The sequence below is a fragment of the Equus quagga genome, chromosome 14 (genome assembly GCF_021613505.1).
Source record: "Equus quagga isolate Etosha38 chromosome 14, UCLA_HA_Equagga_1.0, whole genome shotgun sequence".
Taxonomy (NCBI): domain Eukaryota; kingdom Metazoa; phylum Chordata; class Mammalia; order Perissodactyla; family Equidae; genus Equus; species Equus quagga.
In genome coordinates, this window is record NC_060280.1 from 46256834 (window position 1) to 46274141 (window position 17308).

Consider the following 17308-nt stretch of genomic DNA (forward strand, 5'->3'; position numbering starts at 1 on the left):
ACTGTTAACTCCCTGCATTTCAGGTTGTGCACGCTTAGTACAAAGGCAGCTCCCTCTGGCATCCTGCCACAAGCACTCAGAACAGCCCCAGGCCAGGAAGCGAGAAGTGAGCAGGCCAGGGCCCCCAGAGGTACCTTCCCACTGAACCTGTGAAAACCAGCCAGAGCCTGCCTGGAACTGGTGGCCACAGCAGCAGGCAGGAGGGAGCTGGAGGGGGGCCAAGTGAGTTGAAGCGGTGGACAAGAGGCGTGCACTAATGCCTCTGGGCAAAGGAGAGAGTCGGTGGCAAAAAGTATTATAACCAGGAGAGTGTTCCCGAATTTCATCTTGATGTGAAGATGAAGGGTTTGTTTACATTTATTTTAGGAGCAGCCAGTGCAAGAGGGAGTACGAAGAATTCTTGCCTCAAATTCCTTTTAAAGAGTTCTATAGAAATGTTTGGGCTCATCTGTGTTTGGAAACATGTCCAGTATGAGAAAGTATGGGAGAAGAGACATTTTCTGAGACTTTCTTCTCAATTCAGTTAGAAAGTTACATGCATTAGAGACTATGACTTTGAATTAGTAACTTCCACCATATAGAATGGTCCTAAAAATAAAAATGCAACACACTTTTGAGTTATCCTGAGTCTTCTTTATAATCAGGCCTAGTCTCTTGAGAGAAACTCTTAGCGTTTAAATTGACAGGTACTGATTTTATATATTGGTCTGTGAACCTCCCCCTCAGGGATCATCTTTTAAATCAAAAGGCTCATTTAGGACTGGAGGAAAAAAATCTGTTCTTTAAAATTAAAAAAGTTGCAAGTTAGCTAGAGAGAAAAGTTATCTAACCTCTTGTTTAGGGCATGGACTATCCTCCTACTTTTTAGTAAAATGTTGTGTTGATAGCAGGATCATTTATATCACTAAGCAAGAAATTTAAGCTGAGTTAAGGTAGTGAAGTTCAATATAAAAAGTGACATGAGAAAGACCAAGTTCAGGGGCTGGCCTAGTGGCGCAGCAGTTAAGTTCGCACGTTCCGATTCTTGGTGGTCCGGGGTTCGCCGGTTTGGATCCCAGGTGGGGATATGGCACCGCTTGGCACGCCATGCTGTGGTAGGCGTCCCACATATAAAGTAGAGGAAGATGGGCATGGATGTTAGCTCAGGGCCAGCCTTCCTCAGCAAAAAAGAGGACTGGCAGTAGTTAGCTCAGGGCTAATCTTCCTCCAAAAAAAAAGAAAGACCAGAGTTCAAATCCCCACTGTGCTGATTCTAGGTCCCAACTCTTGGACAAAGCTCTCTAAGAGTCAATCTCCTCATCTGTAAAATGTTAGCAGTTCTTTACAGAGTTATTGTGAGGATTAAATGAGATCACAAATGTGAAAGGACCAAACACACACAGAAACATGGAGTTTTACTTTAAAAATGGCTCAGATATTAATAAATTCCTAGGTAACTGCTGTCAAAAAGCTGGATTTTGATAGGGGGAGAACTCATGGAAGGGCTGGGCTGTTGGCTGAGTCCGTCTCATGTGCCCTGTCCTTTATCTGGGCCAGAGGTGGCATATTATTGGAAAAGACAGACTCTAACCAGCAAGGAGCCGATTTCTGCTGAACCCCCATTACAGCTAGACATACAACACCAGGGAGAGCTCCTGCCTTTGATACGAACTGTTATGTCATCAGCGAGTCAAGAGAAATGCAACGTTAGTGCTTTCCTTGGAAAACCTGGCTCAAAAGACTTTACACATCTCCTATAGCTTTCCAAAAGCCTATCTTACATTCCTTTTTGTTTTTAGATTGGCACCTGAGCTGACATCTGTTGCCAGTCTTTTTTTTCCTTCTTCTTCTCCTCAAAGCCCCCCCTGTACATAGTTGTATATTCTAGTTGTGAGTGCCTCTGGTTGTGGTATGTGGGACGCCACCTCAGCATGGCCTGATGAGCGGTGCCATGTCTGCGCCCAGGATCTGAACTGGTGAAACCCTGGGCCACCGAAGCGGAGCGTGTGAACTTAACCACTTGGCCACGGGGCCGGCCCCCTATCTTACATTTCTACTTGGGAATCTTACCATCACTTCACATTACACATGTATAATCTCCCCCTCCTCCTCAATTCTTCTTCCTTCCTTTTTATCTCCTGACTTTCTCATCTATCCATTTAAATTCATCACTGTACTGTATATTTCAAATACATTATTCCACTTCACCCAATTTTCAACCAACCATATCAAGAAGGTATTACTCCCCTCAGACTGTGGTATGGAAATCAAAATTCATAGAGATTAAATTACCTCCAAGGTCACAAAGCAAGTAGAATGTGAAAAAAAATAGGTTTTGAATCTGGGCTCTGCCGCCATGTTCAATGCCCTTTCCCCGATTCCACATTACTATTTTGGTTAACGAGAGAAAACAGTGCCACTAATTTGCCTCTTGCTGAGTTCACAATTGATATTTTAAAAGGTTAACAATAACTATACGTTTTGCAAAACTTACACTATTGCAATATTCCATTAATGCAACATTGAGTGATTATAAGAAATGTCACAGGAAAACCATGGGTCAGGAATAAAAAAGGGGAAAAATGACTCTTACAATTCTGATGTCTTTCAGAATGCACGTTGCAGTAATTAAGGAGAAACAAACATAGGCAAGAATGTTACTCCAATACAAATATAAATACATATATATACAAAAGCAAATAATCAGGGTTCAGTTTTGCCAATTTTATTGAACCAATAAAATTCCTACTAATAACAATGAAATAAATTTCTGCAAGTATAAATGTGATACAGTTTAACAAAACCCATTGTTCTGTACCTATAAATAGATTTTCAAAATGTCATAAAAAGTGCAGTTATGAATTGTTGTTAACATGTTAATACAGTTCCTTTATTTCAAATGCGTTTGTCTTGACTCACTAACAGTTCCTTCTGCATCTGTTCAAATAATATTACCCATCCCTCCAAAAAAAAAAAAAAAAGGAGGCATTAAAGCACTGGAATATTACACATAAACTGATCTGTTCAGGTCAGCTTTAGTCAGAATTGTAAAATCAGCAACATAAGAAAAATAAAACCTAGTTATACATACAAAAAGCTTTCATAAGTTCTATACTCTCCTTACTGCTGACTCACGGGGAGGGCGTAATAGTTGAAAAGGCCTATATGGTTCACTACCTTAGACTACATCTACAGCAGGGTCTGGTTCACCAGAAGTTTAAAGTGGCTGTTTATCAAGTTTGCTATTTTCAGAATTGAACCTATAAATGTAAGACCGCCATTTGACACTGAAAACTGTGTGCATCCTAAATTGCATCAATGAGCTATTTGATAAAAGCTTATTCTAATTGAAAACCTTATATAGTAAGAGACTGATATATAGAGCAGTCTTTAAGATCACGTCATCCGCCTCACATTAGTCCAAAGTCACGTGCTTCGTAAAAAAAAAAAAATTACAGTAACAAAGCACAGGACTACAAAGGCAAAACATCACAGCTTCTGATTACACTGAATAAAAAGTACCAAGGAACGCAAAAGATAATTCTGTATTAATACTGATGAATTAAAGAACTATAATAGACGTTTCACAGCATGCTACATATATCACTCACAACTTAAGGATAAAATGATGTCTAAAATTCAAAGTCAAGAAGTTGGCAATCTGATTTCATGTGCAATTCAGCTACAAAGTCTTAATATATACATTCATTATGTAGCTGCCCTGCAAAATCAGGATTTAAAAAAAGAGATTTCAAGTTCAAATCCTATTTCATAAGCTAAAGGATACATCCAGTTCTTCCATGACCAGGAAAGTTATTTTCAGGTTTGAAGGAGCTAATCCAAGTAGCAAGGCCATGTTCCAAGTTGACCTGACAGGGTTCTTTTTTACCTTGCTCAGACTGTGCATGTGGATGTGACTATTCTATTAGCATGGAGAAGATGCCAAACTGGCTTGTGGTTTGCTTTCTGTGTCTATCTTATTTTGGGTTGAAAAGAGTAAATGTGAAGAGAAAGAGGAAGGGAAAAATTGTATTTTCTTTTCAGAGAAGATACACGAATGCAAAGGAATTATTTGCACTAGACAGAGTTTGCATTACTTTCCTTGATGAACAAGGGTACCATTTAACTCTTAGCTTTTATTTTAGAGAACCAGTGAAATTCAGAAAAGAGAAAATAGTCTCAACACTACAAAGGAAACTTTTTGGCAACCCAACTGATAAGTTTCCTTTGTCTTACCTTTGGATCCTTCCTTATCAGATTTGGGAGTCAGTTGAAAATTTGTAAAGACTGATTAATTTAAGAAAGAGATGTATAAGGAGTTTCATTCGGTAAGTGTCATAATTTGTACACTTAGCTAGCCAGGATTCATGAACAATATTTTAGCATCAAAGACCAGAGATTCTCTCTCCCTTGGATATTCTTTCTGTAAAAATTACACATTCATTTTTAAGAGATTAAATTGAGGGGTGCAAGAAAATACTGTTTTAGCAAAATGTATACACCAAAAATTATACTTATCATACTTAGACTTACTAATGTTTGATGTTGTCCTATGAGCTGTAAAATGGGGTGTTTGTTCTAAAGGCTATTTTATAGTATGCATTTCATTATTTCAAAGATTTCTACAAGCATTGAAAAGAATCAGATATTCATTCTTTTTCCCCTCTATATTTTTTCTTTTTCATTTCTGTACTTCACGGTGGTGTAGTCTTAATTAATTTAAAGCTAGAATGAACACTTCAAGATAAACGATTTAATAAAAACCATCTCTTCAGTCTCCAAGTCTTGTTTCTTAACTAGGTATCAACTCATTCCTAGGCCCTTATAGGCATTTACTAGACTCTGCTGTCAGGTTCGGTTGTTCATGAATGGGAATGGAAAGCATGCAAATACCACTATAGATCATAATAACCTACACTTTCAAGTAGGGTGGCTCATCATCAGGTCAGACAACAAACTATAAACACGCCCATGTTAGAAACCTGACAGAGTTTTCATCTACAAACTACACCAAATGCACACTGGCTGGAGAGGAAAAACTGTCACTTCTTCCTCCTCTGTGCAGTTCCTGTTCCTTAATATACTGTCTGATTATATCTGAAGTGCAGCCAGGGGAATAAAGACTACAGTCAATGCGTTCCCTTTTCATTCTGTAACACACTTTTCCCCCATGAGAACAGGGTAGGAATGGGGTTAGAAGCCTAGTCTAACCCAGGAAAGCTTGATCAAAACCCTAATGTACCAAATTTTGTGGTACTTTCAAGTGGGCTTCTGTGACCCAATGGGACCACCTAAATGCCGCTTATCATATGTTCTTCTATTAGAAATGCATTTCAAGGCCCAAACACCACCAATAAAACAAATGTCTGAAACACCACCCATGTGTATGCCAGAAATTTCCTGTTCTACTGAACGGTTAAGATCAATCTAGATTGCTGGAGAATAAACTTTACATTCAAATAACCTAGACTAACAGCAGTATTTATTACCTAATATAGATCCAGGTTAGGACGGCAATTTGATCACTTTAAAATCCTGCTAAATGCTAAATTCTGCATGGTAGAAATAGTTCAATTTCTGTATCATGTATAAATATAAAGATTCTTACTTTGATAGAAGGCAAAAATCCTCTATGATTTATTTAAAATATGGAAGTAGTATTACTGAACCATAGAGAGTGAATCCATGAAAAGGTTGGATACTCTGAATTTATAGGCTCTTTGGGGATGAGGTAGAGGAGAGCAAGAGATTTTGGCAGCTGGGAAAGGGGAGAACAGGATGGGATGGACAAGATTACACTTGGTGCTGCATAATATCTGGTAGGGTGTCCAGGGCAAAGGTCAGCCAAAATACAGCTGGATGGTTGAGGAATTCAGAGGGAGTTGGGACAAAGTCATATTAATGAACGGAGAAAAGGTGATTCAGAAAAGTAAATGCTGGTGACTATCAGCAGGTGGCTGGTGATGTTTGGTTTGGATTGTGAAAAGGCATTCAGACCAAGATGGGCTGAGGGAAGGGGCGGGGAGGAAGCGTGCAGAGGTTGAGGCACTTGGAGGAGGAGAAAGCAGGCAGGAAAGGGTGGACTGAATGCAGGCAGGAGCTCCCACAGCGGGAAATGTTCCCTCACTCTAGGTGCACGATGCTGAGGACAGCCACACTCTCGGAATTATGTTCCATGTGTTCTTTGAGAAACTCTTCCTTCCTCACAGGGCTCTGCTTTATCATGTACCTCTACCTCTACGATCTATGTCACCCCAGCTATTTTTGTTCTAGGTCTCACCTGAGCAGAGACTGCTAACTAAGCCAAATTAGCATGGAAATACACTCCACATGCAGGGGACTCTTCAGTTCTGGTGACTGAGACAGATACATTCATGTTACAGTACTGCTTTGAGGAAAGACTACTGAATTTGATTCTCAGTCTCCAGAGGGATATAATAGGGAAACATAGTTTACGATGACGGCCGCCTAGAAGAGGTTCTGATTAGATAAATTAGGTAACTCAAAACTCATCTAAATGGTGGAGCCACATGTCTCTCAGTTTGCTGCTGAATCAGACTTCTAAGAAAATTTCATATACTATTTATATAACATTACTGTTGCATAAATTTTACTCCATGCAAGACCACCTATTTGCATAAAAAAGGAAAAAGTCCTATTAGATAAAGAGAAGAGTTTAAGGTCCTGCTTTCCCGAGGAATGATTTAGACTTGTCTTTAAAACACAACATAAAACAAAACAAAAACCTCATTTTACTAGCACAGTGCAAATCACTTTTTTAACATGCACTGAAATTTACTTTTTTCCCTGATGAACTGTCCTTAAGAGTTTAAAAGAATTTTCCCATGATATATGCATGCACTCTGCATGAATTTGGTGAACTATTTTTAAGTACAGGTCTTTAATTGTTTGCTGCTAATTTTATTTTGCTGTGGCATAAAAATCTAAGGTTTTGGATTTGAAAAAACTCTAAGATGGAAAAGGAAAAAGTTGCTCTGGAATACTGTTAATTGGTTTTTAGGAGCAATTAAAATTTTTAGGAGACTTTATAACGATTAAAATAGGGGCTCTGGTTCAAATATGATTTTGATGAGAAGCTTACATGGAGTTTTCTGTTCTAAAACAGCCCTGGGTTGCTCTGCCATTTTTTGGGTTTAAAAGCCATAATGAAAGGGCAAGGCCATGTCCCAGATTTCAAATTAGCCACCTTTTATTTAAAATGTACCCCAAAGGGGACAAAGATTCTTCCTGAGACTGAGACAATCAGTTTGAAAAGCTGAAGAAGGTAATAAGTGGTCCCGTCTCAAATGCCTCTTTTCCTCTAATTATCCCGGGTCCATCGGAGGAAGCCTAATCTGAAGGATCTGGGAGGCAGCTGCCTGGCCACTCCCACGGTCAAGGGATTGGGTTCAAGGGCAGATTCCCTTTCAGAGGGGAGAATACTTAGATTTTTTTTTAAGGTGATCCGAGAAATTAAGAATTACAACTGAAGCTGGAAAATTTGATATTCAGAAGTAAATAGCTATCAATCAAGCATATACATCAGTGGATTATTAGGCTAATTTTAACATAATAAGCAACGAAGTTAGAGAATTCACATTCACATGTGCTTTCTTCATGGACACGTGCACATTTCGGTTTGGCACAATGTGAGCCCAAGGTGTAGGTGAGCGTATCGCAGGATCACGTCGTTACACCCATTGAACCAGATATCTCTTTGAAAAATATCACATTTTAATATAAAAAGCTATACTATAAATTACTACATAGTAAATTCAATACTCTGAAAAAATACCACCCTGGAAAACCGCATCAGAATTTCAAGTTTGCATTAGATAAAGTTCACAGCAAACTCGCTGTAAAATGGTATTCACAACCTGGAATGCTGTGCATGCTGTGTCTTAGCAGGTGCCCAAGCACCTTCAGAAGTCAATTTTTCTAGGCTGGTTCACTGAGGTTCATAAATATATTGTTTTGTTTTTGTTTATAGTTCCAAGTCAACTTCTTTTCCTGATTATTGATGAGATAGATCAATGTTGAGCTAAAAAAAAAAAAATTTTGCTAGGAAAGAGAACTAGTAAAGGCACTAATATTTCCATAACCCAAACTCCAACTACTTATATTTCTGGGGAAGAAAAAAAAAAACCCAAAAACTAAGTGGCCACTTTAGTTACTTAAATCTTGTTTCCCTTTTGGTCTAAAGCTCATGTGGTGTTCTGTGAGAATTTCTCCTCCTTTTCAATATATAAAAATCATTTTTCATCCTGTAATACAGGTCACCTGCACAAAAATACAGGGCTTTAACTGAAAGAATTCTATCTAAAAGACAAATGTCAAGAATAAACAATATCTTCAACTTGAAAGTTCTAACGTTAGGGAAGTCAAATGGACATTTATGTTGTCATCTGTTTTGTCATTTTCCTAAATACTTTCTTTGTAGTTAATATGTATCTATATAATGAGCTATTGAATAAAATCAACATATGGTATATGCAATAAACAAAACAAAAGGGATCTGGCATGAGTTCTTTGAGCAATCTCTTTAAATAAACCACCCTGTCTTAAAAAATATTAGTAATCTTTTCCTCACATGGAAGATTTCAAACAAGGTCCTGGAATCCAAAAATGCAGAACTACCTTATGTTAACAGGTTTACAGTCATCTATTTTCTTACCTGGAACAAAATCTAAAAGAAAGCAGTCTAATGTATTGTACCAGAAAAGGACGATAAATGGAAGGGGTAAATGATTAAGAAAACACTAGTTCACGATTCTTTCAAGAGAGAAAAAAAGTAAGTCCTATATAAAAGTAAGTAAGTCTAAAAGGAAATCTTTGTGGGAAGTCTAACGGAAAATTTTAACACCATTATTTACTATGAAAAAATGGATCTGTTTTAAAAAAATTAGCATGTTTGTGTAAAATTCAAGTCACCCTTAATTAACCAAAAAGTGTTTACGCAGTGCATCCGTGTCCTACTGGATAGTTGTAAGCATCTCTTTAGGCACTTCACTGGTTCATGAGCGTAACACAAATTAAAGCTATAAACACATCCCGTTGTGCTCTGTGAAGACAGTCTGATCAAGCAACAGAAACCAATGCAAAAATGTGACTTTTTGATGCTTATTCCTCCCCTAAGACTAGGTATCTTTTTTTAACCAGTTGTCCAAAGAGATTTTTCTGGGGAAGGAGATGCTTTGGCATTATGAAAGGAACATTGTTCAACCCCAGTAAGGCAAAAAAGCCTTGTGCAATAAAGAAATTTGAACAAAATTTCTTTATGGCTCTGTTTAAAAAGGACACTTCTGCAGTGACATAATAGGGGAAAGTTTAGTTGAGTATTTTTTTAACATATTGCACTCTTTTTCTTCTTGTTGTTGTTCAATCACATTAATGCATAGAAACACAACTTTTACTTTTGAATAATAAACTGTTTAACCTATTATAAGAAAAATCATGGAAAATAAGTTCTAAAAGCCTAACAGGAAAAATATAGGTATAGTAACCTTCCTCTGCTTACTGTGATATAGAAAACACTATGAGAAAAGAAAAATGTGCAAAGAAAATTTTTGGTCAGTCTTGTGTGGGTACAGGTTTGTATGTGCCAACTAAACGAACTGTGAGCGGCACTGTGAGGACTGATTATTTAAGATGACTGAGGATTACTGTCAGTGATAGAAAGGAGTGTGCATAATTCCACTTTTAATATATACATCTGATATGGAAAACTGAAACTTCTGTTTCAGAAGAGAAAGAAAATAGCTGAATTTGGCATTTCAGTAGCATGCTATAGAATTCATCATGATTAATTTCACATTAAATTATGGACAATGGCTGTATCACATTTCACGTTATCGCCAATAGCAGTAAAAAAACAAAAACAAATAAACAAAAAAAAAAACAAACAGTGCCTGACAAATAATCTCCTGGGGACACAGATGTGTGTCCTGTGAGCAGCTTAGTTCAACAGCGCATGCTTTTCCTCCACCAGATTTAGGACACAACATGAAAGGTTTAGAATGGCCAGAGGAAGTCATTCTTTGCTGAATTCCAATATCTGAAAAACAATTGCTTGAGCAGATTGTAAGCGCTTTTCCTTATTTAAAAAAAAAAAAAAAAAAAGGAAGAAAAAAATACACATACGTACAAACCCAAAAGCGCTGAAGTTAAGCATTAACAAACCAGGTTCGTGATTTATGATCAGTATCCAAAAATCCAACTATAAACAATGCAAAGTAGTGCTCCTCAGTATTATTTTTGCAATTGTTAGTAATGTTAAGCATCAAGAAAAATAAAACACATCATTGCACATTACAGCCGCCAAAAAAAAAAACGGCTAAACTTTTGACACTAGAGAATTGAATAACTTTTGATGCTACATCACAAACAGCTTCTGATGTATATCTTATGTGAAAAGGTCTTTACACACATATGACATTTTCCCGGGGTGATGCTTCAGGTCAAATGCCGAGTTATGGCACGAAGAGCATAAAGGAGTTCAGCTTGCATCCGTGCTTCCATTAAGAGTAAATTTACGTGAACCTAGAAATGAAAACGTTATCAGTTTAGAGACCATTATAAACAACTGAAAAGCCTTTCAATTATTTTCATATATCAGATATTCACAAAGGTTTTCACGTGTCTACAGATACCTGCACACACACACGCCTGGGCATATTTATGCAAGTATATGACATAACACTCGAGAAAACCATGTTTATAAAGGACAGCTCTTGTGAGCAATAAAATGACCCCTGAAGTCTTAAAAATTCCAATAATTTTGTTATAATATATGTCATGTAAAGCCAATCAATCTTTTGAGTTATAAAATAAAACTAATTTTTATAAATTATGCTTGTCCTATGAATTATATTTCTTCCAGTTGTAAAATTTTAAAGATTTTATTTTTTTAATTAATTTTTTTAAATTTTTCCTTTTTCTTCCCAAAGCCCCCTGGTACATAGCTATATATTTTTAGTTGTGGGTCCTTCTGGTTGTGCTATGTGGGATGCCACCTCAGCATGGCCTGATGAGTGGTGCCATGTCCGCGCCCAGGATCCAAACAGGTGAAACCCTGGGCCGCCGAAGCGGACGGTGTGAACTTAACCACTCGGCCACGGGGCCGGCCCTCCAGGTGTAAAATTTTATATGGCTAAAAATCAGCCCTACATTTCTTATAGCCTATGTTTATTCCTTAGAAAACACTTGTTACTATTTCCTTGAAACACACTAAAGGGAAACTCTGAAGCTTACAGCAGTTTGTAATTAGCACCTGGCACTCGTTAGATACACATAGCCTCCCAAAAGCCTTTTAGATACAGCTGTGAACAAGTGCCTGACTTTTGGGGGATATGTCTCAGGTGATAGGTTAAAATAAACACCCACATATTTTCAAAATTTATTACAAAGAAGTATGTTATATTTAAGTTACTTTGGTATCTTTCTATGGGTTGGATACACTGTTGGATATACTCTCTTCGTGGGTAAAGAGAATTTCTAGATATAACTTGGTAAAGGAAGAAAATTTAATGCAAACATATAAATAGGGCATAAAGATCCATTAAGGAGAGATGCTGGAGATAAAATGGGTATTTATTTGATGTACGATTGGCTCAAAGACTCCAAAAGATCTGTTGGGTACTGAAGCCATGACAGTCTCTGTGAAACTCACACAGTTAATTAGTGAATTTTACAACCCTAACAAGATTTTCTTACCCTCAAGCTTGGAAACTGGTATAAATGGAAGATTCTTGGACTTAAAGGTCCAAAGACCTAGGATTTAAGGTCAATTCTTATACTATAACGTTGGTAAAAATCCTTAGCATTTATTAAGTCTTAAATAATGAATCCTATATATTTCACCCAGAGAAATATTCTTATATAATAATACATTTGGCTCAAAGGTCCTGCATTATATTGTCAAAATACTAAATGACCAAATTGGAATGAGAAACTATTGTTCTAATAAGTTAACTCTAATGGCTAGAGTTAAACAATCTCTAAATGGATATGCTTTCTGGGCCAAGATAGAATTACACATAATACTCTCAGTAGGTTTGATTTTTATTAATAGTTAGAATGGTAGTCAGTTTTCCAAATGTACTTTTAAAATATCAATATTAAGATACCATTTTTCAAAGGCCGATGATAAACTTTCACCTCATACACCACAGTGGACAAAACACATAATCAAAATTTAGTTAATATTCAATTAAACCAGAATTTAAAAACATTAAAAAAAAAAAAACAGATGGCTAGATGGTGACACTTCCATTTCTTTAATGGCATTAATTTATTAATGTTTCCATATATAATTTTTCATAATCATTACTTCTTATATTGAACATTTGTCTATGGTATAATGTTTGGTCATGAAACACACCTTTTCTGAGTGTTTGAACTGACGCCAGTAACTATCATACATGCGCTTGGTAGTTCTCTCAGGATAGCAGGTCACTGTCTTAATGTAAACCTTCAGGCTTCGTTCAAGTAATTGATTAACTTCTCCATAATCATAGTCATCATACCTAGGAGCAACAGGACAACAGCTTCATAAGGACAAAGTGAGAATTTCCGATTTCTAAAGCTGTAAAGGAGATAATTATTTATTATCTAGTAATTAAACACCAAAAGCTCATTAATTAACTCATCAAACAAATATTTACTGAATGCTGATTATAAGCCACATCCTTTCTATGGACTCTTCTAGACACTGGTGATATCCTAATGAACAACATATACAAACATCCCTGGTCTCATGGAATTTAAATTGTAGTGGAGAAAAAAGAAAAAAATTAAAAACATAACTATATAATACGTCAGATGGTGATAATTGCTGTGGAGGTAAAATGAAAGTGGAGGCTGGGGGAGAGGAGCTGTGATTTTCGAGAGGGTAGGCAGAAAGCTTCTCTGAGAGGCTGACATCGAAGCAAACACCAAGAGAAGAAGAGCAAGTGTAAAACCCGAAGGGAGGAGTCCAGTGTTTCAAGGGAGCGGGAGGAAGTAATCGACTGCATCCAGTGCTGCTGACTAGCCCAATAAGATGATAACTGAAAACTGACCACTGCAAGGAGCTATACAGAGGTCACTGGCAACCCCCAAAAGAGCAGTTTTCTTGGCATGGCAGGAGTAAAATCCTGATACTGTGGTGGGTTCAAGAGAGAATGGGAGATGAGAAAATGGTGACAGTAAATATATAAAATCTTTTCAAAGAGATTTGCTGTGCATGGGAGCAGAAAAATGAGGCAATAGCCGGGGGAAAATAGGGATGAAGAAAGGATTTTTTTTTTAAAGATGAGAGAAATAAGAACATGTTTATATACTGATAGGAAAGACCCAATAAAGAGACAAAAGTTGATTATTCAAGAGAGAGAAGGGAGAATTGCTGGAATAGGGATCTTTAGAAGATGAGGAGAGATGGGATTTGGGGCCCAAGAGCATGAGAGCATAGACAAGTTCACCCAAAATAAGAGAGAAGAGACAGCAGAGTAAATGGGCACAAAGGCAGACAGGAAGGTAAATGCAGTGGCGGGAGCTGGGGGGATTTCTCTTCTATATTTTCCGTTAATTTTTAACCTAAACGCAATGCTTAGTTAAAAAAATTGTATCTCGAGGATTTTACATAAGCTTTATTTAGTAACATCCAACAGATAAATATAATCACCATAACATTTATTTGTTGTTTTGAATATAATAAATATTTATCATAATTGAATTAAATTGTTACTGTTTATTTTTCTTAATTAGGTAGGTATAATATCTGTGTTTTAAAATGTGATGATTCTGTGATAACTTACAATGTAGGATGGTAAAGGGGAAATAGCATAGTTATTAATTACCATCATTAATAGTGTCTTTTAAGTAGAATGTTTCATTGTTAGTTGATTTTTCAGGAAATTTTGGGGTTTTTTAGTTAAAATTATAGAAACTACTTTGCTTAACAAATTGAATTCTAATTCCATTCCATAAAGGCTTTCTAATACAGTATATGAGAAACATGTAGTATAGAGTCAAATTGAATGTATTCATAACTGGAAATTTTCTCTTTCTGCAAATCTATCTCAATAAAAACCTTCAAAACTCAGCTCGACAAGGCACATTCTCCCAAAAAAGCTTTCCTGATTACACCATTCAATCTCATTCACTCATTTACTCACTATCCTCTCAATGCTAATTTTCTAAATTTAGAGGCCATGAATTTACACTGACTGATAGTATCATTTCAGTGTTCTTATGCGAGCTTATGTAAATAGCTTTATGAGGGCAGAATCTATCCGAGCTTTATCAATACCCTAATTACCATTTTCTTCGTAAATAAATAAATAAATAAATAGTTAAACCAGCATTTATTACACTGATCCAAAGGGACACAATTTATGTTTTTTAACCGTCCAATTCTTCCAGGAAGGATTCTCAAATTGAGTCTGATATAGAATCCTCAATGATTCTATCCCCAATGATTACTGATGCTTTTTTCCCCTCCTTAGTAAATTCTTACTCTGTATTTATATATGCATGTTAAGATTCACTACCGTTAAACAAAAGAAAATGCTTCTCTATAAAATGGAATCAATTTTTTAAAATCAGAAGTCCACATGTAATATTTTCTCACCAGAACTGTATACTCCTAAATAGGACAGAAGTAAGACTAATGTCGGGAGTTTCATCTAGAAATGTGTAAAGCTGTCTCCACAATGAACATACCTGATTCCAAACATACAGTGAACATAGTTAAATAAAGCTCTGCGCAGCATGGTTGTGTCAACATCCTCATGGGTGGCCATAGTGTTATAGGTGAGATTGTAGACCATGCGAAACTTTTCATCAAGAAGATGTCCAATGTCAGAATAAAGTCTGTTCACCAGGGAGAACCCATGATTTTCCCAGGTATAGTCCTAAAAGAATAAAATGAATCCAATTACAAAACGGACATTCCATTTAAACTCTATGTTTTCACTCAATATAACTACTGAAGCAAGTAGATGAAGATATTTCAAATTTAATTCTAAGTTTATAGCGTGACTAAGAACCTTTCACATCAGTTTGTAGACTGGAGTACCATGTAGTTTCCTCAATGGGGTCCAGGGTTTGGCATGTTGGTGATGAACTCTGTCCACCTCCCGGGGTCCCGGGGTCAGGTACTATGTAATCTATGCCCTTATCTGGAAGGACCCCAGAAGAGCTTGGAATATTTCCATGTGACCAAACCTACTCAGTGATGTGGACAGTTAGTAGATCATCTAAAACAAGCACAAAAGAGCCTGTCTTAATTCAAACTTACACTCTCTCTAGGAGGCACATCACTATTGTGGCTATGTTTTCTAGGGGTGGGGAGGGGAGGCAGCCCTTAAGCCCATAACTACTGGTATATGATCTTATTACAAAATGCTTTTTTATTATAAATGTGACCATATTGCTTGATTTCCTCCCTGCTTCTCTCCAAAAAATGCTATGAACATTATACAGCTACCATGAAACTACGCAGGTAACCAACAAAGCAGATAGTTTTCCTTTTGCTTTCTTAGGGGGAAAATGTTGAAATGATAATCCATCTACTGGGACATCAAATTAGACTAGGCCGAAAACTAGGCTAAATAAAAAGATTTACAGACTCTATTGAATGACCTTTAACTTCTTTAGAAGTCGATTTATTTATGTTTCAACATTTCACAGTTTCTCTGAATTAAAGGAATCTTATACCTGAGCTCGGAATGTTGGCAAATGCTCTTCTCCTCGTCTGGCAAAGTCTTCATACCCAAAACCAGGGTCTTCGATATAGCGGGAGACATCAGATGTTATAATCATGTCATCCTCAAAATCTAAGGACAATGATGAATAATCCAATGTTAAGGAAACTGTACACAGGCAGAACAATGAAACAGCTCCTTCTTCCTCTACTTTTTTAGCTTTTCCACGGGTTTCCAAAGTGACAATATTGTCTACATGGCTTAAATTCATATAAAATATCTATTGCTTAAGTTTTGAATACAATTTCATTACCAAATATGGGCAACTTTAATATTTAACTGTAGTCATTCCGGCAAAAAACTGACTAAACTGAAATATGTAAACAGCAGTGGCAAAGGATCAACATTACTGTAGTTTTACTTCTTTAGAAAACGAAGAGAGCAAAGGCCTGTAAGCATTGAGCTTAAAAATTCTTTTGATCTCTCTGGGGGATGAAGTGGGATGTGGGGAAAGAGAAGAGATGCAGGCAAAAGACCACTTTAATGGAGTTTAACATTAAGACAGATTTTGTTAAAATTAGATGGTGTTTCCTCTGGATGTATTCACAGTGAAAATGAGGTCACTATAGTTCATTTTTTGCTCATAAAGAGGGAGACGGACTGGGAAGGGAACACAACAGGGGGGGAAGTGGACTTTTGGTGTCACTATTATTCTTAGCTGACGTGGGTGCTAAACAGGAAGCTTCAGTTTGTAAAAATTCCTTGAGTTTTATACCTAAGATATGTGCCCTTTTCTGTGCATATCAAAACAAAAAGGTGTATAACACATGAAGTCAATGTCAATGTGTGCTAATGAGACTGTGATTGCAGATTGTGATTAGAGCACGACCAAAGTGGCATTCAGGAAAATAGGAAGACTATACTATTTTAAGACAGCTGACTTCTGTATCCTTGATAATATTAAAATTCGCCACTGAAAACTTTTAAATGCCCAATGCATGTTAATTTGGTTTAAAGATAATTTTCTTCTAACTCAGCTTTTTTAGGTTAGTATGTCTTTACAATTACTTTTTTCTGATTTCAACCACTAAAAATGAATGAACAATCTTTATTTATCTTCAACTCTAGAAAATGAACATAAAGTTTTCAAAGTAAAAGAAAAAATTAGCTCCTTCCACGCAAAGAACAATATTTTCTTAAGTATTTTAATTAATATTAAATAAATTCAATATTTAATAAATAAATATTAAGTAAATACTTAATAAAACAATTTTATGGCATAATAAAAAACTGTAATTCTTAATTGGACAGTCTTGACAGGCTTAAAAAACAAGTACAATTATAATAATTCAACCAAAAGACCTGGTACATCAATAGTACTTTCGTTATCTTTAATTTTTGCTATTTCCTGAAAAGAATACTATAGTATTCTTTTCTCACAAGTTTTCACCTTTCGTTGGGTTGCTACCATGGACTAACTGGGGTGCTTGACAATGGCAGAAAAGGTCACGTGCCCAGGCCACCCAACTTTGGTAATATCTTATTAATATTCTTCCCTAACTTCTTTATTACACATAAAAAGAATAGGCTGGCCTTTGCTGAGTGCTTACTACATAACAGGTACTATGCCATGTGCTTAATATCTA

The 17308-nt window shown here is 36.5% G+C and overlaps 1 protein-coding gene across 3 annotated transcripts in view; it reads right to left on the minus strand.

The window, feature by feature from the left end:
* Positions 1 to 2688: 2688 nt before the first annotated feature.
* Positions 2689 to 17308, minus strand: part of SESN3 (sestrin 3) — a 67138-nt gene continuing 52518 nt past the window's right edge. For all 3 annotated transcript variants that reach the window (XM_046685159.1, XM_046685160.1, XM_046685161.1), the window contains 4 exons: positions 15676 to 15794; positions 14680 to 14870; positions 12359 to 12503; positions 2689 to 10518 (listed from right to left, as the gene is read on the minus strand). In XM_046685159.1, coding sequence (XP_046541115.1) covers positions 10432 to 10518; positions 12359 to 12503; positions 14680 to 14870; positions 15676 to 15794 — 542 coding nt within the window. In that variant the 3' untranslated portion in view covers positions 2689 to 10431. The remainder of the gene's footprint in view (positions 10519 to 12358; positions 12504 to 14679; positions 14871 to 15675; positions 15795 to 17308) is intronic.